The sequence below is a fragment of the Homalodisca vitripennis genome, chromosome 5 (genome assembly GCF_021130785.1).
Source record: "Homalodisca vitripennis isolate AUS2020 chromosome 5, UT_GWSS_2.1, whole genome shotgun sequence".
Classification (NCBI taxonomy): Eukaryota; Metazoa; Arthropoda; class Insecta; order Hemiptera; family Cicadellidae; genus Homalodisca; species Homalodisca vitripennis.
The window spans coordinates 116,144,067-116,170,439 of NC_060211.1; the positions used below are offsets into that span (position 1 = coordinate 116,144,067).

The window sequence follows — 26,373 nt, forward strand, 5'->3', positions numbered from 1 at the left end:
TAAATGTTTAGACAAATAAAATCTTAAATCTTACTTTGTATTGGTGCTTCACACTTTTTCCTTTCCTGAGAAAACGGGAACAAGTGGGTTTTTCTTTATCTACTACTACTACTGTGACTTACATAGTAGACCTATCTGGTAATCTTCTATTATTATTGAAGTATTCCAGCAGTTATGGCAATTGAAATGCACCAAAAGGCTTATCCAGAATAGGTTGAATATTGAGTACTATCTGAAGGTCAGGCTGCTAAAGGTCATCCTGGAAGGTATTCCTGGAAATGAAAAAGTAGACACTCTGACCAAGACAGTTTCTGAAAACTTGTTGGTAAGGTCAGACCCAGTAAGAGTATTAACTCATTTTAAATATATTTAAAAAAATCTTCTTTGTACATAGTTACTTCAAAGTGTCATTGTTAATATTATGTTCATTGTATCTAACTATAATGTCTTTTTCATGTGTAATATCAAAATTACATCTCAGATGTTATCTCAAAATTAATTAAATTTTTATACGGTCTGTTAATTTTTATTCATTAATATATTGTCTGTAACTGAATGTGGACAGGTCCGTTTTACACCTTGCCAGCGCCCTAGGCACAACAACGAAGAGTTGCACCCCTTTTTATACTCCTGCCAGCTGACTACGCCCCCCCAAGCCCTACCATAACGCCTATAACCCCTTAAAATAAACAATAATCCATTAATGTTTTCATCAACCATTGATGATCTAATTTCTGACTTGACTCTTTTCAAAGCTGAAAAAGTACGTTCAGCTGTGCAGTTTGTCACAGGTAAGGTTAGAAATATCCTGAGAGCGACCTCCAAATTGGGGAACGTGTTCTCTAATCCGTTTGATTTTATGTAGGCGTACATATCTTTGATCTTAGAAAGGTTCTCCAAGACCATGCATTGTTTGAAATGGTTACATTCCTGGGTAAAGTCTTGTCCATCAATATCGTTCTTGTATACTTCTCCTAACAGTTTAGCTTCACAAGCCACCTCTTTGGAATTTTTCTCTTCTATATTTTGTAAGATCTTAAATCTTGTATCGAGATTTTATTTACCTCCCTTCTTTTGTTGAGCTGCGAAGCTGTGTTGTCAACAATGGCAATAAACACCCCACTGCGAAATCTTTCTCGAGGAGATGTTTCTTCCATGCTTCTGTCCTTCTTTTCATCGGGCAATAGTTTTCTTTTTCTTACTTTGTCATATACAGCTTCTTCTTTTTCTGCAAGTTTCAATGCTTTGGACTCAACATCATCAAATAAATCTCTCTTTTCCCTCAAAAACGAGGATAGTGTTTCAAGTTCCTTTGTAGAATTAAATATGTCTAAATCTTGATTTTGAAGAGTCAAACTTGTTACTTGTTTTATCATCTGTCTCAAGAATTTCGTCCTGGATCACAGTTAATAATGTGGTTTGGAAATTTCCAAGTGATTTTAGAAACTCAGCGGCTGTGCATTGCGTTTATAGTGTCTGAGTAACAGCTTTATTTAGCTCTTCAAGAGCATCTATTAATCCATGTCGACTTATTGTTAAAGCTCGAAGAGTGTCTACCCTAGCAGACCATCTTGTGTCACTCAGAGGTTTTATCATTAGCTTTCTCTAATCTTTCTCTGGTTCTCCTTCGTAACTCTTTTCAATGTGACTTTTTAAGACGTTCCACCTGTAAGTGGGTGCCGAGAAAAAAAACATACAGCCCTTGTACGAATGTAAAAAATATTGTGTGTTATCTGGACACGCCTTATCGGCAGCAAAACACCCAGCAAGGTTTAGTGAATGAGCTGCACATGGTACATAGTCAGCAAGATCATTTTTGCTGCTGTTCCTTGCTTGAAGACCTGAGTATATGCCCGACATGTTTGATGCATTGTCTTAACTTTGTCCACGACAGTTATCGACATCCAGCCCAAGTTTCTCTAGTACACTGAGGGTTGCTTATTCCAAACTTCCAGATTTGTGGCATACACTTGGTAAGAGTTGTATCAGGCGTTCGTTGGCGCAAGCATTGGGCAATGAAACATACCGCAGTACTACAGCCAATTGGTCTGTGTGCGACACCTCAGGTGTGGAGTCTATGATTAAAGAGAGATAGCGAACTTGCTTGATTTCATTTAAGATTTGTTTCAGTACTTCTTTGCTTATAATCTCAATAAATTCACTGCAAATGTCAGAAGAAAGGTATAATACACTACCTTTGCCTTTGTTACCATGTGTTGCTATGTGTTTCGCGAGAAATAGATCAAATAAATACACTCATCAGCTCAAGATAGCCTAGAAAAAGTCCGTTTGATGATTATGCGTGCAAATACAACCACGGCAACGTGTTTTTCCATTTTTTGCGCCCCCCCAAAAATGCCAATTGCCTAGCGCCCTAGGCACGTGCCTACCGTGCCTATTCGGTAAAACGGGCCTGAATGTGGATATTCAAAAACTTAATAATCTGGAGATGTGAAAGGCTGATTGTTCAACATAGTTGTGCAGGGTTCATAATAATCATGAAGTACTGAATAATTACATACTTTATAGAAATAATTTTAACCAAGAAAGGACTGTTGCAAACTATGGCAGCTACATATCTCTGTGTTTTTTGTATAAGGTTTATTTTTGACAATGAAAGGATTTTTTAATTCTGTATGATATTAGAAATGTTGAAAAAATGGTTAAATATGTCCATAACAAAGTCTTTTTTACCAAATTTGGGCCTGTCATATAGATTTTAATGTGACTTTATATGGGTTAAGAGTGTTTTGGAGGAAATATTTCATAAAATATACACTATTTTGTGCTCCCATCTGAATATTGAATGGTAAGTATTGATTTATCTTCCAATGTTTTATCTTACACTATTTTAAATCTAACAAATAAAGGTTGAAAACCTACAAGAACAGTGGACTAACCAAACTTTATTTTTTGAAATTATTATTAAAAGTGCCAGGAAAAAATTGGTCAGATCTTTAATTTTTAAGAGGGTTGATTTTTAAAGTGAAAATAAAACCACTTGTAAAATAGGAAACGTAATCATATATGTTTACTTTCATATATCTCTGCGAACAAACAACAATTTAAAATAAGAATGGTTAATATTTACACAATTTTTATAGAACAGAGTACACAAAGAAATCACATATTTAAAATTGTTAGAATAATTTAGTGCATGATTCAAGCAATGATTATGATTTACTGTTACAACTGAGTCTCAAACATAATAAGATAAAAATGCTCATTTGTTTTGTTTCTCCTAATGTACAATAAACTCCGTTCACATACATTCATAGGCGATAATATGTACATTGAAGATTGATCATATTTATGAATAAATCTAGATTTGATAAAATACTGTTTGCAGTCAGGATTTATAAACTAAATTGTCGTATTGTAAGTACTAATTTATTCTAGAATTTGTGCTAAGTATTTGTTTTGGAAGTACTATATAGAGATATGAATACAATATAAAAACTAATTGAAGATTTATCAGTTAAATTATTTAAGACATTATTGAATCTTAACATTCTTATTCAGTAGCAATAATGCAACATTGTACAGCTAAACCTGTTTGGAGATTAACATCATTGATCATGACTCTGTAATTGTTATATTATGAAGAAGCAGGGAAATTACACAATGGAAACCATTTCTCCTCACTGAGACAGGAGTTGAATACACAGCAAACATCCAATATTTATGAATTATGAAGCCTGTCTCTTATAAATTCCATTTACTGTTTCAACATACTGTTGTCACAAAGAGCACAACTATGGAATCATCTCTCATTTTAGCTATGTTTCTGTTTAAAACGTTATAATGTTAAGAAACAAACCGTTACCAAACCTCTTTCAATTACTGGAGACCTGTTCATGAAAGCTTAACCTAAGATAATTTGACTTTTTTGGGTCATGGAACAGCTGGATTTTAGCTTCAAGTCATTTCACATTGAAGATGAATTTTGACACACACAAATACATGAACACAACACAGAGAGTTTAAATGGTAAGTTTGAGTGTGAAGTGGTGATGCCAGTCGAGGGGTGGTTGCTATGAGATGCCGATTTCACTCAGCAACTGCCCTCGCCATGCCGTACTGATGCAGTAATGCTGGAACAGCTGGGTCAGTAACTCTTGCTCATCCAGGAACTCCAGTTGCTCTATCCTCTGCCTCTCACTTGCTGGGATCGTGCTGTACACCTCCACCATGTCCCAAGCCCGAGATCCATCCCACCCGGTTCCAGTAAATCTGAAATTACCTTTCTTGTTAATAAAATAATTTTAAATTACAATTACTCCCTTATTTCCCTACTGGAGGTTATGTTAAGAAAAATTTTGTTCTTATAAATCTCTCTCTCTCTCTCTCTCTCTCTCTCTCTCTCTCTCTCTCTCTAAGAAATGGTAGTATGTTAATAAAGCCAGGTGAAGTTAAGCCCTACTACATAATTTAAAGAAACCAATATATATTTTTTTAGAAAATTAAACCAATTAAACGTACATTAAATATCCAATAGATTTTTTTGAACATTAACAAATTATAATACGAATATTTGTTATATTAATATTTACATGATAAAAATGAAAGTTATTATAAGGCAAAGTATGTATTAAACTGAATGGTGACTTTTGACAAGCTAGGTGTGACAGTATCCACACAGTAAGTCCGAACAGGAAGCGGTCCTTGTCCATCGGTCACCCTGCTATCCACTTGTCAATGGACAAGTCCCTGGTTGCCTGTTAAATTTCATTCTTATAGTAGTTGAATTTAGCTTGCTTGATCAAAGAATGAAGTATGTTTCTGTATCTGTTAAATCTATTTGTTACATTTTCATTAAAAGGCTGAGATTGTAACATTTTATGTAACTTTAATATCACATTGATGTATAGAATTTATTAGACTACCTGTAATCCAAGGTTTTAATTCAGAATTTTGAGCATTAAAATTGGCTATTTTTTTATTTCACCCATGTTTGCATCCTCAATTTATTTTGGGTTTCTTTCCAATTATAAAGAATTTGAGTTGTTTCCTTAACTGACAACACCATTGCCAATTGGCTCAGCAGTCTTTTTGAAAATTCAGAAACAACCAAATTCAGGTGCACCCAATGACCATGGGGGAAACGCTAGTAGCAAATATTCTTACTATAATATTCCAGAACTGTTTAAAACATCCTCTATCACCAACATAACTTTCAAACAAATAAAATAATAATAAAGATTTGCACAGACCAAAACAATAATATTTTATCATACAAGACATTTTCATGCATTAAGGCCCCCCCCCCCCACCAAAGAACACCTCACATTGTTTTGCCAGTTAAATTATTTGACATGGCTTTTAAGTATTTTCACACGGCATGACTTCAAAGCCTCTAGGAGTTTGGAAACCTCTGGCACATGTAATAACTTGATATTTTTGGGCAAATTTAAACTCAATTATAACTGACAAAGTTAAATGTTGTATAATGTGTCAGAAGTCAAAACAAGCCAGAAACACTAAAGTATCATCAAAGATTATTACCAAACCATTCAAGATAATTTTCATTGACTACATTGGCAAGTTACCATGATCGAAAAAATTAAATTGATATTTATTATCCATTATTGATTCATTTCCTACATGAATACACTGTTGCTTTTTGCCAGAAATCAAACTACATCCATTACTGTCAGTCTTTTAACATGCATTATGGTTTTCTAAAATTCCTAGTCAGTGACAATATCTCACAGTTTAACTCCAATCTCGTGGCCGAAATGTGTATTTCAAGAAGTATGCAACATATTTTTACTTCCCCTTTCTACCCGAATCCAAGTATTGCTGAGAGTCAACAAAGAATATTGCCATAAGAATCTTTTATCACTCCAATCACCAAACCTAGGGTCAAAATATACATTGGTTTCAGATCACCTATAACTCAGCAATTCACAAGAGGACATGTTATACACCTTCTAAACTGGTTTTAGGCCGAGAGTTGAATCATTCCCTTCCACTGGTGTGGATTTTGAATTAGCTTGTACCTCCAGATAATGCTGTGTCAACAGAAAGCAACAGGACTGAGGTGACCACGAACCACCATGAGGCTCTTCAGAAACAGTATAACCATGGTCGTGTAGAAAATCCATTAAAATTGGTAATGTAATGACTAAATCCCATTAGCAAAGCATCTGACAGCATAAATTTAAAACTACTGCCACTGAGGTAGAAACCTTGGGCAATTGAGCGATTTATTTCACCAGTAACAGTTCAATTAGGGAACCCTTCAACTGCCCAATTTATAACAACTACTCATACTTCTCATCTGAAAACCTTCTTTCAGCCCAGTTACTGACAGTTTATCTTCTCACCTTGAACTTAGATTAAGCTAGAAATGGTAGTACATTTTCGCATCTGTTTCTTGTTATCTTTGTAGGGTTTCTTCTCCAGATAATGGGCGTTGGTGGAACAACTGACCTGAGTCTGAGGTGTAATGTCTCGTAAGTTGCACCTACGAAACTGATGTTTCTTAACTCCACTCATAAAAGCTACATTAACAATCAAGTGGCTTATTAACTTAATCTTCTAGTTTTCCCAGTTTCTACTTTATAAAATGTATTCAGTTTTTTCTTTCCCTTAACTTAAATTAAATTTGAACAGTAACAATCATCAAGTAATCTTTTAGTTTGGGCTACTCCACATTATTTTGGAAGACTGCTGGAAATTGGTTCCCCTTGCTCCTGATTGCAACATAACCGATCTATGCTAAAGTCCATTACTACAATACACACATACAACACACAATTTTGTCACCTCACATACACACTTCTATTTCTATTCTATTTTCTATCTATTTTATTGTCATTACTCTTACTAAGCTTTTAAGGGTAGAGGTTATAGTATTTTTTGTAGAAACTACAATTAAAATCAATGTATATCAATATTCATTTAATACAGGTCATGAATAATTAACGGAGGTCAATTTTATTTCGAAGCCATTTATAGAAATCTTTAAATCGTTCGATATATGTACATGTGTATATACGTATACATATATATCAATATGTTCATTGTATTTTGGATACTTTAGAACGTTTTATGTATTGTGTTGATCTCTATTAACTTACATCTATGTATGTTTTGTTAATTTTTATGGAGTTTTGCCTCCAAATATATACTTCCCCTTAGTAAAGTTTCAGTAACTTTCTTAACCTTTAACCCATTGCGGATCGTATTGTTTTGGTGCGCGGGCACGAATTAATTTACGGTCAGCGGCCACACAAACAGCAATGGTGCGCCACAGTATCGCTCGCTATTGTATATTAGAAAATTCAGCTGTGAAGGTATTCGTTCAGATGGAACATGGGCCTGCTGGGGTATCCGTGATGTAGGAACGATAACACGCGAGCAAGGTTCCGGGGTGGCAGGGATGATGTCTGAATCATAGTCTAAATAATGCGGGTCGGGCGAAGCGATTACAACATCCGGGCCATTGTCTAGACTAAACCTGCCAACATGTACGTCTGCGTCGTTTAGTTGTGTAACTAACCTAAAAAGTATTATAACAACTGAGGAAACCACCCAATCAGAAGCACTAAAAAACAGAGAGTAAACTCATATGAATGATTTTTCAACTTCGACATACAACTGAGATCTGTAGGATATTTATAACACTTTTGAAAACTCTAAACCTAGACCATTGTTAAACACTCTTAGTTGACAAGTAAAGATGATCGCCCTGATCTATCAGGCATTAATAGAACTAATTGGAGGGAAACTTAAAAGCAGACCGCTTTTGCGACCTGAGCTCGTCATCGTGCCGTTAGGCCCGGCCGCTGCGTGACGAGCCCAGCTCGTCAGTGATCCGCAATGGGTTAATTAATCATACACTGCAAACCTCATCACCCTGCAAAGGCCATCAAATCCTCAACCATCCCCAAATCTACATACCGTATCTGATCTATGAAATTAATTTTTCACTTATCGGCAACTTGGGAATGTGGTGTAGAACCCAATCAGCTTCGTACAGCTACAATTAAGAGATTTCGGGATTATCGGATGCACATAACTACCCCTAGCTCACTCAAAATTTTATAGAATTATACCAAAATCCAACTATATGATGATTGGGTAGTTTAGAATATTCCTTTTTGTGCACTATTATAAATAACTAAAGGCAAATAACATATTACTAAAGGTTGAATACATAAGCCATGTAGTTTGGGTAGGACGTGAAGCCGGGATCTTTGTTGAATACCACCAATCATAAATGGGAAGAAGGTTCCACTGCTAAACCATGTGCAGTAGACACAACATCCTATCTTGACAGAGAACACAGCAGAATAAAACTAATCCCCTGTAATGTGCTGAAGATACGGGGACATACAGGATAACACCATCATCACCATCACCATAACAGCACAGTCCTAACTCACGCAATGATATCCTCAGATCATTCTGTCAACCATAAAATCTCTGGCTACTTGAAAACACCAACATCACCTATAATGCCCCAGATGTTTTAGGAAAATTTCAAGAAAATACAATTTTTCTCTAGACATGCTAACCTAATCCTACATAAATGTGCATATTAAAATTTAAAACACAATAAAACATAAATATATCAACTAATTTGTATTAAAACCATATTTTGTACATTTATGTATCAAACCAATCACCATGAGGTTGATACATAAACCTCATAATCAGCCAGAAATTGAAACCATCTATTCCGAGGAAGGGGGGAAGGTGCACTTTATCATAATCAAACGAAATTATAGAGTTAATCATCTAATTCTTCATAATATCATCTCTCCAGTTAAGTCCCCATTCGTGTCATCGAAACTAGGTCTTCTTCTTCTGCCTCCAATGAGGAAAGTTTGTGGCGGTTAAACCGCCACGACATTCAAATTGCCTGCCCCCTTGTCAGCTGGCTACAGTATAATATGACAAAGATAAGTAAGGTCATAAGTTAGGACATTGTTCATAGAGTTGTAGTGACCGGCATGCTATTGAGAAGGGTAAGAGAAGCGAGGTGTGTGGTCGGGGTATCTCCCTCAAGGCAGTCAGGAAGCGGTGTCGAACTACTGTAATTGGATGGGTACCACTTATTAATTATTTATCATTAATTACAGTGTGTTCCAGTGTGTTCCGCGGTGCCCTGGGGTGCCTTGAAACCCTGCCAGGGGTGCCGCAGTTGAGCGGCAGTGATTAAAAAAATATCATATCAAGTAAAAATATTTAAAATATTTATTTATTATTGCCTTCACGCTACACTACATTTATAATGTCATATTGAATTATTTCATTATCATTAATATACCTACAGCTCCACAAATGATTTAAAATTACTTTTATATTAAAACAATTAAGCATAAACAGAAGAGTTTGCTACAACATCGCATGAGTAGCGTTCTGTGAGAGACTCACAGGTAGATTCATCACTATTTCTTGGAACGTGTTGCCTTGATGATAAACATCACTCAACCCAGACAAGCCAATAAGCTTAAAATTTACCGGCAAAATAAATTTGTAATATGTAGTCTACTGATAGTGGCAGTTTAATGACAGGTCGAAAAAGGGGATTTCAAATCGACCATTGCGATTTGGACCAATTGCATGATGCATATAGAAGCATTAGTCACTGTCATTAAGGAACTGCATGGTATACTTAACATTGTTATTGGTACAATCAACTACATTATAACACTCCTAAAAAGTAAGATTTTTGAACAAAGTACATGGATGTAGGATCTGACCACTAATGTTTTATTCTACAGTAGTTCTTGTTGGTTGTCTCTTGGTAACCCCTTTCTAGGGTTGTTTTTTATATACTTACCAGAAGGGTAAAGATAAATTTATGTCATTGCTGATAAATTTACTGATAAAAACTTTTTGTCAGACAGCTTTTCTTACTGAATTGTTTGAAAAGTTGAACATACTACGTAATTAATTGCAAAAATAGAACAAAAATATCTTAAACCTGTCAGACAAAGTGGAAGGTTTTAAAAAGAAACTTGATAGCTAAAGGTTTATTGAAGAATGATCTTTCCAAACGGAGTGTGTTTTGTTGAATATTTCCCTATCAGTGATTTCAACTCTATAATGTGGGTATCAAATCCATTTGACAAAGAAATCGTTATCGAAGAGATTGTTCAATCATCTTAACGCAGAGAGTGAACAACTGGTTGAATTCCAAACAGATATTTCATTAAAGATTGGATTCAAAACGAATTATTTGCTAGAGTTTTGGTATTACGCCTAAAAAAGTGAATCCGCAAATTGTCAGGAAAGCGTTGCTTGTGCTGATTCCCTCTGCTACTTCCTACCTTAGTGAGACAGGCTTCTCAGCTGTGGCAGTCATCAAATCAAAATACAGACCAAACTAAAAAATTTAAAAAGAAACATGTGTTGCAGTTTCGAACATGAGCCCAGATTTTGATATACTAATTAAAAGAAAAACTCTTATCCTTCACAAAGACTTTTAGCAAATATGTCTATGTGTTTTAGCAAACTATAATTTTTATGAAGCAATCATTGAATTATTAAAACAGTATTTAAAAAGTTAAATGCTTTGTACTTTACTTACTTCCCTCTATATATTTACTTTTACTACTTTAAGTCTAACAATAATAACAATAGTGTTCTTCTTCAAAAATCAGTAATAGTGAATAGTACATAGTTTTACATAATTTATTACAAATACAGATTTACTTGATACTTTGATGATGGCTAATTTACAAAGGCATGCGGACAAGTATTTGAACGATTGGAATGAATTATTATGTGAATTATACTTGATTTATTCACAATACTTCATTTTTATTCTTCATCAATTCTACTGAGATGAGCTGAGGGGGTGGGGTTCCGCAGAAAGTAGTACAAACCTAAAGGGAGCCTTGAGTCCATAAAGTTTGGGAAACACTGAGTAATTACATTGTTTGCTATTTATAAATAATATTCGGTGCTAGATTTTAGATAGGTGTGGTAGGGTCAGCTGTGGGGCTCATTTTGTAAAACATTTGAATCGTGTAATATATAGGTATTACTTGTGCCGTCAAAGTAGAAGCATTATGTAAATTTTGTAATAGAATACTTGGTAAAATTTACAAGTAGTAGGGGTCAGGAACCTTTTCTTACTAACTTATTACATATTATATAAATTGTTGTACACCAAAGGTGGGTGTAACGGGACAAGATATTAGTAGTTAGACACTTGGCAAAGTGACTCTGGGCACTATTGTTCTAAATTATGTCTATAAAAGTTCCAGACGGAGGACCACCGCTTCAAGATCACGAAGAAACTTATAGTAAATAAATAACTATTCCCAATTTCCTATTGTAACTAGAACATGAAATTCTATTACTTTATTTGAATTTACAAAGCAGGGCCTAGTAGGAAATTCCGGACACCTCAGGTTTTAACTATCTAGTAATGTGTTTATGGTAAGAAGTATTTCTACGTTACTATTAATGTTTGGGAAAAAAATTACACATGTTTCTCTTATGGCAGTTTTAAATGTAAATATTGGGATAAAAATTAGGACAAAAATTGAATGGACTAAATCTCATTTCTATAAATAAATAGTAACCTGACCTATAATGACGTCCACACAAAAACTGTTTGTCCTAACTTATAGAAGTCGCTGTGGACATAGATACCTGTGCATTTGGGTATCAAGAGAATGACAAGCATCAGCTCCTGCCAATGGACAACCTCTTGCTCTCAAGTTGTTCAGCATTACTTCTCCAAACTTGTCGCCCATATTTACCTGAAAATATTCACATTCATATAAACAAGAGTACACTATTTTTTATAATACAGGAAATAAAACATTTACAATCATTTTACGAGGGTTATTTGAAAAGTAAAACGCTGAGGCATATGATCGCCAAACACGTGGAGGTAGAGGCGTAAACTGAGTGATGCTGCATTCAATACGCATCTTCCCGTGTTACAGTGAAGGTCGCTATACCATTCTAAGCACTATAAATTAGTGTATAAGATAAGATGGCCACCAAAATCAAATATCCCAATGAATGTGAAGTATACAGCTTTATTAGATTTATTTTAATAAAAAATGTAACCGGTGGAAATCCATCATAAAATTTGTGTTCTATGTATGGAGTCCTATTATGAGCTGTACTGCAGTTAAAAAGGGTGTCAACTGTTTTGTGAAGAACGAACTAATGATACAACAAAAAGGAATGTGACCGACCGTCTGTGATTACCGATGACTTTATTAATAAACCATTCATGAGGTTAGAGAAAATTGAAGGTTCACAACCACAGATATTTCAAACTGAGAATTTTTATTACCATAAATTTTGTGCACAATGGGTGGTACCAATACAAAGAGAATGGGATCAGCTTTTTTAACAGGTAGGATCACCATGAAAAAGGTGATGAAATATAGGTTTCTTATGTCTAGATCGAAGAAAAAAAGACAATTAATGAAGTGGTCTCATCCCTCATTGCTGTAAAAACCGCTGCAACTTGTTACATGTATAGGCAGTACAAAATGTTTAAATCAACTGATCTGCCCACTGAAATTTATGAAAAAATAAGTGAAGTATACAGTTCCAATGTGATAATGACAACAAAGTGTTTAAGAGCTCTCAAGACAGTACGAAATGTCCATGATAATCCACAATCAAGCCGACCATGGTGAATTGGACGAAATAATTCGTGAAGATTGGTGATTTATAATTTTAGTCTTAGAATTGGAATTTCCAAATTTAAGAAGAATAACTTTGCACAAAATTGTCTGAATATCTGAAATTGACATATTTTGCTAATATTGGGTTCCTGGGCTACATAATGACAATCAAATAAAAAGAAGTTTGTTCTCTTGATTTGTTTGATTCAATATCACAGACGAAAAGTGATCAACTATTAGAGATCATTGTCACAGGCGATAAGACATAGATTTCTAACATGAATCTTAACATTAGTCAATAGAATGACACAATAAATCCTCAATCTAGGCAAGAAGACAAAGAAGATAATTTCATCATGCAAGGTAATGGCAACCTTGTTTTGGTTTGGTATAATAAATGTTTTTTTGTCTCAAGATTGCTTTTCAAAACTTAAACTATGTACTTATCTTCTTCGAACAATCCAGTAGTTAACTTTGTTTAGTGTATGGCAGTATTTTTCCAATGCCTTTTCTTTTTAATTATCAAACCAGCAGCTGCAGTGGAAAAGAGATGCCTTAACCCTTTCAGGGCCAGGACCAAATATGAGATGTTGCAAAATTTTTTCACATCTCATATCCCCTTGTGACTAGTCAAAAGTGCCAGGCTAAAATTGGCAATTTTGCAGTCTCTTAGATTAAAATTTATAATTTTTCATAAAAATTAGAGAATGACCTAAAAGTTGCACCAAATTACTCATATAGATATACTATCAACAAAAATATATACAGGGTGTCCCAAAATTACAGGACCAAACTTCACCAAATTGTTCAGGAGGTCAAACTGAACAAAAAATGTTATATAATGTATAGTCCTATCTTGCTTAGTTTACCTTAGATCGGCCATTTTGTTTTTTACATACAATTAATTTTATTTTCAATACGGGTTTACCGATTTTGTTGAAACTTGGCATAAATATTATGAACATGAACATAAGTTGTAAAAAAAATATTTAAAAAAAATCTTATGTGTATTTTCAAAATGGCGGCCATTTAAAATGTTAAAACTTAAATAACTTGAAAACCAACAGTTTTTTTATGGCCGCCATTTTGAAAATACACGTAAGATTTTTTAAAAATATTTTTTTACAACTTATATTCATGTTTATAATATTTATGCCAAGTTTCAACAAAATCGGTAAACCTGTATTGAAAATAAAATTAATTGTATGTAAAAAACAAAATGGCCGATCTAAGGTAAACGAAGCAAGATAGGACTATACATTATATAACATTTTTCGTTCAGTTTGACCTCCTGAACAATTTGGTGAAGTTTGGTCCTGTAATTTTGGGGCACCCAGTATAGATGTAGTTTTAAGTAATTTAATTTTTTTTAATATTGTTTATATAGATTACATAAAATTTTTTTTATTTTTTATTTATTTTTTTTGTAAATAACTAAAAAAGGAAAAATAATTTTACTGTGGGAAGCTATTTTATTATATTGTACATTTAGAAAGGAACAACCATACAAAACTTTGTGTTATTTCTCTCGTAAATAAATTTTTATGACACATTTTGTATAAATACGCATAGTTGTACTTCGCAACATTTTATAAGTGTTAAAGCAACTGACTCTTACATTGCAAGAAACTTAAAATAAATATTCACATTATGGATGTACCGGTAAACAGATGATTGTAGGATCCATAAACAGTTTCAATACAGTTAAAAAAAACACTATTTACCAAAAAATATTTACACAATTTTATTTGAAATTTATTTACACTTTTTCTATTTACAAATGTGCTACTTACAATTTCACTCCCGTGAGATCGCAAATTGTCAGTCATTGTAACTACTACACACAATAGCTAAGCACGTAACAACTAACACTACTAATATTTACAACCACAAAATAAAATAATGAGGAAGAATCCAGCATACAATAGTACGATTACACTAAAGCATAAAGAATTAACAACAATAGATTGAGTCAGCTGATAATGTCACGTGACAATTACGAAATAAAAATGCATAGACCTCCAAAATAAAAATAATATTCATATTAATTATCTACAAATATACCAGGGAATAAAAAAACATAAAACTTTAATCATTTGACGTCGTATTTATTTAAGAAAACGACAAATATCAAGGAGACTATATATTGCCGCCTGGCCCTTTTCGTGTATATCACCGACGGCAATATTTTGCCACCTGGCACTTTTCAGACGCGATCTATGGCGGCAATATATTGCTGCCTGGTCTGGAAAGGGTTAATCAAAAAAACTAAAATTCCACAACTTATAACAACATACAAGTACATCTAATTATTATTAATTCCACAATGTAGGGTTATTATTGTAATTAATGTGAAAAGGACTATAACCCTTGGTATTAAACACTTATTAAATGTACACCCTTTATGTACAGTATACAGTGGTGAACACTGGTGAAAGATTGGAATCATGATATATGTTTCATTATCAAAATGAACTTGTGTGTTTATGTGTTGTGCAATAATAACTTTTTAACAACACCTTATCTTCTCGACAGGAGCTGCTGGTCTGAAGACAAAGAAAAAATCTTTATGACCAGAATAAAATTAACTAATGGATTGTTTGATGAAGGTAAGTGTCTAATTTGAGTTTGGAATAAGCACGGAATCTCTTTAGTTAAGTTGATGGAGCAAGAGACAACAATAAATGTAACTGATAACCGTTTAGCTAAACTTCAACAAGCAATATACGGGGTGTCTATAAAAGAACTCCGGGGTTTTAAGACAAAATATTTTAATAAAGTAAAAAACTTACATACATGTTTTATACATGATTAGAAAGCTTACATTTTCAAGATTTTTTAACAACTTAGTAAAGTTCAATGTGAGCTCCGTTAGTGGCACGGCACACGTCGAAACAGTATTCTACCTCTTCCCATGTCCTGGTGAGCATGTTTGGGGGAACGGACGCCACGCAATTCACTATTCGTTCCCTGAGATGGCGAATATTTCGAATTTTCTCCGCATAAACAAGATTCTTGATATGCCCCCAGAAGAAAAAGTCCAACGGAGTCATATCAGGGCGGCTCCTTAGTGGCCATGGAATAGGTCCTTCCCTTCCAATCCACCTGTTACCGAAACGAGCGTCCAGTGACTCACGCACACGCAAACTGAAGTGTGGCGGCGCCCCATCTTGTTGGAAGTAAACTAAACCTTTCTCCGCCTCAATGTCATCCAACTGAGGATAAACATACTCCTCTAACATGTCACAATAGACATCACCATTGATATTCCTTTCGGCAAAAATGAAGGGACCTATGACTCTGTCATGCATAAGAGCACACCAAACATTCACTTTGGGCGTGTCACGTTCGTACTCAATAAACTCATGGGGCGGCTGTGAACCCCAAATTCTGCAATTATGCCTGTTTACAGTTCCGTTCACATAAAAAGTAGCTTCATCACTAATAACCACACTTTAAAAAAAAATCATTATCTTCATCAATTTTAGCCAGCATGGAAACAGAAAAGTCGAATCTCTTAACCTTGTCTGCCGGTTTGATATGGTGTAAAAGTTGAATCTTATAGGCAGTTAAACGAAGTCTTTTATGAATTACCTTATGGACTGTTGATCTTGGTAACCCCAATTCCAGACTGCGTCTTGTTACCGATTTCTTAGGGCTTCGAGTGCATGAAGCTCGGATTCTGTCTACATTCTCTTGAGACACACGCGGCCTACCCGGTGACTTTTGCTTCAAAACACTTCCTGTTTCCTTGAACGCACTTAACCACTGACGAATTGTTTTGTCTGTTGGCAGGTCAACACCATAGCTACGTCGAAAGTTTCTTTGTACAGTAACAACAGAATTAGTTTCTATGAGCCAAATAACACACTGAGCCTTTTGTTGAGGGGTCGCCATAGCGCGGCAGTCCAGACGACACTGACTGCCTGCCGCAGCCGCTACGTCATTTCAAGGTCAACGCTCCGCAGTGCTGCCAACTGTTGAGAGAAACATTCCCAATTGGTATGAGTAAAACTCTTTGAGCTGCTTGTTTCAAAGGAATTGATCAAATGTTGCTATCTTTTATAGTTTTAAAAATATTAATTTTTTAAACCCCGGAGTTCTTTTATAGACACCCTGTATAATAAATCACGTAGTCTTCTGATATTTAGAGTTTGTTGTACTGTTCAAACACAATATCTTTTAGATGGGAATAGAAAGATCACCCATTGTGCAGGACAGACTTGGTGCTGAAAGATTTTCAGTTTTTTAAAGTTATCTAAAAGAATTAAAATTAACTCAAAAAACATTTTTAAAATATGATTGGTTCATTTTTAAACCAAAACTGACATTACTTTCAGAATAATTCTTGTATTAAAGATCATCCATTCCTATATTTATGTTATAATATTTAAGGGTATGATTCAAATCTATACTATTATACAAAAATTTAACTGTGTCTCTCTGTTTGTGTTACTAAATCATGTAAAAACTAATGAATGGATTGTACTGAAACTTTACATGGACATTTATTATTAAGGGTCTCTGGTTAATATATGGGCCTATTCCATTTTCAAAAATCCCTCTGGATTACTTGGCTTAATCAGGAGATAGTAAATGTGTTTCTAATCACCTGTCAAAGTCAAAAATAATAAGTATAATAATTTACGTACATTTGAACTGATGATAGTAAATGTTTGTTGTTATTCATCTGTCAAAGTCACTTACACTTTACAAATGTAATGTTACATAAAGAAGCTCTTCTTTGTCTGTGTTATTTTTTGAGGATTTTAATCAACTACATTAAAATGCCATCATTCATTACATCGTAAATGTGTTAACTGAAAAGCTAACGAGTTCAACTTTAGTCTCACTTTAGACTTAAGATTTTTCCATACTAGCCTAAAATAATTTAATTGGTACTGAAATCTTTGGAGCTATAAAATAAAATATATTGGGAGAGAAAATCTAAAAACCCACCTTTAAACTTAAATCTAAAATGGGTCAAGGGATTGGAATACCTTTAAGTGACTGTCACTTATCTCAGGAATGTTTGGAATGTCATTTAAAAAGAACTGTTTTTCAAAATGAAATTACATGCAAAGCCGCGGATAACTGCAAGTTTAAATGTAATATTCCTCAAAGAAAACACAATCATTCTCAAATTAAAATAAGAGAAAAAATTAAATTAAAAACTGCAATTATTAGAATCTTATTACCTGTTCATAATTAATAAAGAAGGCTGTAGGAAACGCACTCACAATCCAAGAGAGTAGCTGATTAACTAATGCTGTCTCAATATAAACCAAAACACATTCTGCAATAAACACTGTTGGTACATCAAAAGTTATCTCCGATTGTGACAACTTCTGTTGAACTTCAATCAAGTTCCGTAGATCCACACCGACCACATGGTAGTTGCTAGCATGCAAATCTGTAGCACTGAGTCTCACCTCACCATCTGAAAAATAGTCAAAATTATTATATTTACAAAGAGAATCTCCTATTGTGACAACTTTTGTTGAATCTCAGTCAAGTTCTCTAGACTCACACCGACTACATGGTAGTTGCTTGCATGCAAATCTGTAGCACTGTCTCACCTCTCAATCTGGAATATAGTCAGAATTATTATATTTCCAAAGATTATCTCCCATTGTGACAACTTTTGTTGACTCTCAGTCAAGTTCTCTAGACTCACGCCGACTACATGGTAGTTGCTAGCATGCAAATCTGTAGCACTGACTTACGTATCAATCTGAAACAGTCAGAATTAAAGTTTGTTTTTCCAAAAAAGATCCCTGATGGACCCGGGTCCTGGCAACCTCTGTCACACGCTAAAAATCTCATTTCAATCATCTACCACATTACAATATACACTTATATTACCCCAGACATAATTTGTTAATGTTTGGGTAGTATTTACCCACGTATTCGAGTAAAAATAAATATTTTGGGTGTTATTGTGGATTGTGATAACAAACAATATGGAGAAAAACACTTTTTTTTGTTTAAAATCTAAGCTCATACTTTTTAACTCATAATTATTAAAAAAATAATGACTGTAAAAAAATATTGCATTGAATTTGTTGTATATCTTTTAAAGAATGAAATTATGCAAAAAATTGCAAGTTCTATGTTAATAATTAAAGGCATAATAAATTTTTGTTGTAAAACCTTACAAAACCGGTTATTAGTTAATATTTTGAGATTTTAAACATACTGTACGTCCTGGATGTGAATATTGATTTGGATTTACACTCATTAGACTTATATTTATTTAGAAAGCTGGCAATATTTATTACAGACTCTCTTTGCTTATGAGTGAGGGTGCAGATCAATCGAGGTACAATCACAACACTGAATTCTAGATACGCTGCGTTTGGCCAGACCCCCCACTGTGCTGCAAACGTGGTATATTACGCCATAATAATGAAGCACACCTACCTATCCTGTGTGTTTCAAACAAACAAAAGATAAAATATTAACAATTATGTGTTCACAAAAACCAAACAGTGAGATGTTAAATTAGGCCTGAATGCTTATAAATAATGGCATTTTTAATTCAAGAAAAGGACGAACAAGCTGGGAGAACAGAACTGACCTAGCATTTGTACCCTGTTCAGTGACAATGCACTACGTTTTTTGGAAGCGTATGGATAATTGAATCTACGAATGAAAAGAGCAACTAGATGGATCCTTTCAAGAACGTAAATTTCTTAAATGCAGCGTTCCTAACTGGAAAAAACAGCAACATTTCTTTTGGTTAATGTGCTCAATGGCCTGTAATGGCTCTTATCTTCAATACATTGTTTTATTTTTTATCATTTAAGTACAGTAATGTGAATTTCAATAGTGTAAAACACAGTATGACACAAATTTTGCTGGCAAAACACAACTGCTTTTAGATCTCTAAATATTGGTAATACACATTAATAAGTCAGACATAGTTTTTTAAATTAAATAAAGCTACATACCGGTTTAGAGTTTCATTTCAGTTTATTTGCAAAATGTCCTCCATTCTCTCTTATGTAGGCTCTGGCTCTCTTTTGAATTGCTTTAACAGTCACTTTATGGCTTAGCTTTTCCCAAAGTTTCTGTGCTGCAAGTTGGAACACATTCAAAAGTTCCTCTTCGTTATTTACAAGTGTTGCATACACCTCAGACTTTAGGAATCCCCATACAAAAAAAGTCCTCCATGGGTTGAGATCAGAAGATGTTGCAGGCCAAGGTACAGGACCTTCTCTGCATATCCAAGTTGGATAGTTAGCATTTAGCCAATTTTGTACGTCAATGGTGAAGTGAAGAGGAGCGTTATCTTGTTTATAAATAATATCTTGGCGGTGTATAGTGTCGAACACATCCAATATTTGAGGCAAATTGTGTTGCAAAAAGTCAGCTTTGTAAATACTTGAATACTGAGAACTTGCTGACCAGGATATCGGACAGTGTACCCCCTTTGAGCCGCACTACCATTGCCATCACAGAAACCAAACTCAAAATGCATTTCTGCAAATGCCTGATTTGAAAAAGACATTTTGAAATCACTGCCAACTAGTACATGACCCAAATCCACAACAAATAAAAATTATCTTAACCAAATATATCAATGGTGTCAGACCTTATCTCATGATAAGATGAGTTAGTCACACAATCGTTACTACCTAAATATGTTTGATTTAAATCCGAATCTAATTGAAAAATATGTCTGTGTCAGTGTAAGTCATGACACTATAAAAAAATCTAAAACCAGTTGTGCTTTCCTAGTGAAATTTTGATTATAACATGTTTTACACCACACACATACGAAACTTACATAACTGCACTTAAATAAAACAATGTATCATATTTTCTGAAAGCTTAGGTTTCGAAGCAGTTTTTATGACATTAACTAGTCTTTTGCATTTTGTTATAAAGAATTGTGAATGGCAGCTTTTAAAAATGTTTTCAGAAAAATTAATACTTTCCAGTTTAAGTCAATTTAATTAATATTTCTGGAGATTCAGACCTATTAAAAGTCATCCATACTTACTCAGAATTTAATATACAATACAACGGTAGTAAAAAGTTTGAGAAATGTATTACAATATCATAAATTTAACATTTTTGACAAAATGTTCATAATTTATTTTTATAAAATTTATTTTTTCTGGTTGTGTGTGTGTAATAATAACTTTTAATTCCCGTATTTGAGTCACATTAATATTGTATTATTATCCACACCAAAATTTCAATCTAGGCCATGGCCACCCTATATATATATATATATATATATATATATATATATATATATATATATATATATATATATATATATATATATAAAATACAAAAGTGATAATAATATAAAGTGATATTTCCGATGTGTAATGTGATATCCCGCATGCGTCCTACGAGACACTTGGGAATTTAAATAATGTAAAGTGATATTTTATAGAATGGAAAAATGTGGTAACTTATGTGTTATTTTGGGTATGTGAACTTCACCAACCTCTGAGTAATGATAACGCTCATCCAAAATTGTCGCCTGAAGAAGACTACTCCCCGCCTAGGAAGCAGCCACTGCTCACCAAAATCTCTTTTTGATATCTCCTATTTGTGAGATGGTGTAAAATTGAATTAATACGAATCCTAATCAGTATTCTTAACCAGTACATAAAGTATCATATGGTATATTCAAAATCTTAAAATATAACCTAATAACCGATTATGCCAGGGTTTACAAAAAAATTAATTACGCCTTTAATTATTAAATTAGAACTCTTAAAATTTGGTATCTCCTTCTCTGAGAGGCATACAAAAAAATGCTGTATAAGATTTTTGTAATGTTATTACTTTTTGAATAATGATGAGTTAAGGTGGAAAAAGCTTAAATTTTAAACAGAAAACATGGGTTTTTCTTTACAAAATTTTTGGTTATCACAATCCACAATAACAAACACAATATTTTTCTTTTACTTGAATACACAGGTAAATACTACCTGAAAAGTAAAAAATTATTTCCGAGGTAATAACAGTGTCTATTTCAATGTGGTAGACGTTTTAAGAGAGATGTTTAACATGTGAGAGAGGTTGCCGGGATCCCGATATGTCAGAGATCTTCTTTAGAAAAAGGAACTATAATATGTCTACAAAGGTTATCTACTATTATGACATCTTTTGTTGAACCTCAGTCAAGTTCCGTTGATTCATACCTACCACATGGTAGTTTCTTGTGTGAAATTCTGTGACACTGTACCATTCTTCACCTGGAACATAACCATGATTAGTATTTCTACAAAGATTCTCTCTCTGATTGTGAAAGTTTCTTAATCCATGTTCCATAGATCCAAACCGAGGCTGAGGCATCGTTACAATACTGTTTTTAGCCAAAAATTCATGAACAGACAATTAAGTATTTGTTAGTGGATGCATAGTCAATGTGCAAAAGCCTTAAATTGTTTTCCCACAAATCCGGGTGTTTTTGTGATTGATTCAAGTAAACAGCGTTGAACTTGCAGGTAGTATCACGTTTGACTGCACTTTTCAAGCCTTTTGCAGTTTTGGCGATCCAGAATGCCTCCACTGGGACGATTGAGCCTTGGTTTCATTGTTATATCCGCAAACCCATGTTTTGTCACATGCCATAACACGTTTCAGTAATTCTGCATTGTTGTTGATCTCATTTAGTGACTTCTGAGCAACTTCCATTTGCCACTGTTTTTGTTTAAAATTCAACAAATTTGGAACAAATTTTGCTGCCACAAGTTTTATAACCAAAACATATATTTCATGGCATGAACCAATTGATATCCCAACATAATCAGCAACTTCTCTGATCATAATATAGTGGTTGTTCATCCATTTCTTCAACTTTTTTCATGTTTTCATTGGTTGTTGACAGATATATGAAAACGTGTCAACAACGCTCCTGGGGCAACCAGAGCGCTAGTCATCTTTAATGTCTTCACAACCATCTTTGTAGCGTTTATGCCACTTGTAAACCCTTGATTTACTCATAGCAGACATAGGCCTTTGTTAACAAGTTCCACACTTTATTTAATTTTTCATACAAAATTTTACATTTTAATTTCATACGGAAATTATTGAGTTCATAACCTTAGCAGCTGCTACTGAAAAAGTGAACAATGTATACAGCTAGAAATACTTAAATTATTATACTTCACAAACATGAATACCAACATAATAAAACAAATCTTGACAATCAGACTCTTCAAACCCACAAAAGTTAAAAATTCCTATTACTTTTATAATACACCTTGTAACACTAATAAATTTGCACAGATACAGAATAACTTTAACTCAGTTGTGCACCCAATAAGACAATGAGAACACGTCAGATTTCAGACGCTGCACTGAGTGGAGGGTGAAATGGAGCTTAACTCAACATTTGTGTATGGTAGTTATTGTTATTATACAAGGGCAGTTTTCTTTTTAAACCCCCCCCCCCATCTCAAGCCGTGACGGCCAGACAAGTGGCAGGTCAGTGGTGAGCGCAGTAGTCGATCACACATCTTCCCCACTACATTTGTCACTGACGAGTTCAGGTAGTTAGTTTGTGCTAAGCTGTAGTCACATAAACATAGCCACCTATATTAATTCTCCAAACACACGTAAAATAAGAGGTGTCCTGCAAACAGAAGGGAAAAGCACAGCAGAAATCCATTACATAATGTGATGTGTTTACAGAGAAATGCCATGAGTGATGGCGTTGTGCGTGAATTGCATCAAAAAGTTTAAAGATGGCTGAATGTCAAATTCAAGGATCAATTCAAAGAATGTCAAACCTGAAGCCACTCGATGAGTTTCGTGTATGTCAGTCATCATAATTGGCATCCAGGGAGCACAAATCCTTTTGTAGCCTAAATGTTTTGTACAATAGAATAAAGAAAAGATCTTCACACTTCTGGAAATTCTAAAGTCTAAGCACTTATTGTGAATCTACGGTTTTCTCTAAGAACTTTTTCAATTTCTTCAACAAGAGCAAACTTAGCTACTTGAGCTCGGCATTGACAAATGTTGTAGCGGGGCACATGCAGGATCGACTAATGCTCACACAGTGGACCTACCACATGTCGGCCATCATTGCGTGAGACAGGAGGTTGAAAAAAAGGTTCTTGTACAATGGATTTTACAATTAAAGTTTGATGACACTACATATTTATGATCAAAAGGAATATTTATCAACTACTTAAACTGAATAAATCTTGAAAAAAAAACAAATATGACTCAAAAAACAATTATTTTAGTTGTGGCTTGTGCTATCAATATATCTGATATTTGATCAAAGTAAAAATTATTTGTATCTCGACCTAAAGATGTAACTTCCACAAAGATTCTACTCTAGTAGTAGTAACTACTTAATAGATTCTACTCTTTTCTGGGACTGGATAAGTTACACTTAGTTATAATTAGCTCTTATTTATTCACTTCACAAATAGTTGTTATGTCTAAGCACTAGATTCTACATTTTAATCACTTTGTCTATTGCACTTATACAACTGTTATAGATTATAATTAATAAAATTCAACGTGAATTCTTATGAACATTGCTGTTTAATGGTTTTTATTAATTAAAGCAAACTTTAAACCAACTTAAGACAGTCAATGTCAAAGTGCTGGCTCATTTCAAGTGTGTATGACATAATTTTTTTTAAATTACTTTTTGAATTTAAAAATTCATTCACAATCATGTATTGTACATTATTTTTTTGGAAAACACATGCTCTATAAGGCAAAGAACAAACATAATACTTTCCATTTTTAATTTAGAAATCGGTCTTGTTGACAACTGGCAGGGTAAACATTTTTTTTTCTTGATGAGTTATAATTCTATTTAAATGTAGTAAAAAATATTACAAAATATAAAATTATTTCAAATTTTATTCAGACTAAGATAAAAACTAAAGTTTTTTGAACAAAACACAAATTTGACAGTCAGCTGATGTGCACCACACCGAATGATTCAGCGGACTTGTGTTTCTCACACTTCTTATAACCCTCCGAATTAGTAGTTTCAGTTCTGTCAGTGCACAGAGGAAATGTCTCTCCAATGTTTTATTTTAGAAAGAAAGCAAATATTGAATAAAAAGTTTGACAAAACAAAAACATATCACAGTGTGATGCAGTTTAAAGTGTTTCAAGTACATCACACAGTGCGAGGGTAGTGCACAATAGGTTTAATATTATACGCATATAATATCAATCACCATCATACTAAACAAAACATTACCTTCAACATATATTTCATCAAGTAGTGCTTTGTTACGTTTGATGTAAAAACATTTCTTGGATGTGACTGAAGGAAAATCTAGCTCTGTGAAGTTAACAACATTGTAGCCCATATCTTTCAAACGCCAGTATGTTGTGTCAAAACCTGCTCCCAAATTGATGATTTGACAGTTTCTGCCCGTTTTCTGGAATATAAATTATAGTTATAAAAAATACTGTTTATATATGAAGTCTGTAAGAAACTTTACCTATTTATACAATTAAGTATTCTCCTTCATATAGTAGACTCAAACACAAAGTGGCATAAGTGCCAAAATACAATTTTTCAGGAGAGTCAAAACGATTCTTCATAGTAAATATAACGGATACGTTTACATACGTATTTCTTATTCATACAAAGTTATTATATCATATGGTTAATCTATTTTCAGATGATTTAAAGTGAACATCTGAAAATGATTTTTTTTATCACGGCAGTTATGCTACTTGAAGATTGAGGTGATGATATGAACACAAAATCAAGTGAGAAATTATTTATCAATAATGTGCTCTTCAAAAATGTAAAATTTTTTAGAAACTAACAGGCATAAAATATTAACATTAAATACACACATGTGCGCACGCACGCATACTTACACACACACACACACACACACACATATTTAAGATTCACACATGTATATCATAAATATATATAGCCTATAGGGTTATTCAAAAAAGTGAAAACATCCATTTATCTTTTTAGCCGCTTTAACCAGTAAAATTATGCTCGGCATATAATTATTAATAGGCTATGAATATACCTTTTGGTGATTTCTGCAACCTCGCCACTTTTGTCAAAATGGGGTATTTGGGGAGGCAACACTAATATTTCTCATGAAAACTTCAAGTAGTGGTAAATGAATATGAATGATGAAAACTTGAGGTCTCTATACATAATTCCATAAGGAATGACCATAAGGAAATGGTGTCTATTTGAAATGTTAAAATATTCTACTACGCAAAAGTGTGGAAACACTACTATATGTGTTAACAGTTATATCCAGGAAAACAACACTTAGCATACTTTAATAGTGTAATAAAAATGTACTTTTGGTTATTTTTGCAATTTTGTCTCTTTCTTCAAAATGGTGTATTTGGGGGAACACCAATATTTTGTACAATCATTGCAACGATAAAGCTGAGCTAACAGTTCCCTCCTCTTCTGGTAACTTTACGTAAAGTATAGGAAATCATAGTCCTTATGCACCAACTTGAATGCAGACTTCTTTCTGTTTTCGAATTTTGTAATACTTGTGTTCCAATGGTGCAGAAATTTTCAAAATTGATTACTTCTGCTGTAGTAACTCCTGTTACCATCTTCTGCAATTATTGTTCAAAACTCTAAGAGGAAACGTGTTTTAATAATATGTACCAATGTAAAACTGTTATTTTTAGAGATCTATCCGAAAAACATTAGATCTTTGATGTTATAAGAAATTATAGATTTTGAGCTACACAAAATGCAGCCATAACATTAAGTTCTACAGAAAAAAAGTAGGTTTAATAC

At 33.7% G+C, this 26,373-nt stretch overlaps 1 protein-coding gene across 2 annotated transcripts in view; it reads right to left on the bottom strand.

Moving 5' to 3' along the window:
• Positions 1 to 3,004: 3,004 nt before the first annotated feature.
• LOC124362776 (leucine carboxyl methyltransferase 1) overlaps positions 3,005 to 26,373 on the bottom strand; it is a 39,108-nt gene continuing 15,739 nt past the window's right edge. For both annotated transcript variants that reach the window (XM_046817555.1, XM_046817554.1), the window contains exons 3-6: positions 24,826 to 25,009; positions 17,816 to 18,057; positions 11,620 to 11,729; positions 3,005 to 4,233 (exon numbers count right to left, since the gene is read on the bottom strand). In XM_046817555.1, the coding sequence (XP_046673511.1) occupies positions 4,035 to 4,233; positions 11,620 to 11,729; positions 17,816 to 18,057; positions 24,826 to 25,009 (735 nt within the window). In that variant the 3' untranslated portion in view covers positions 3,005 to 4,034. The remainder of the gene's footprint in view (positions 4,234 to 11,619; positions 11,730 to 17,815; positions 18,058 to 24,825; positions 25,010 to 26,373) is intronic.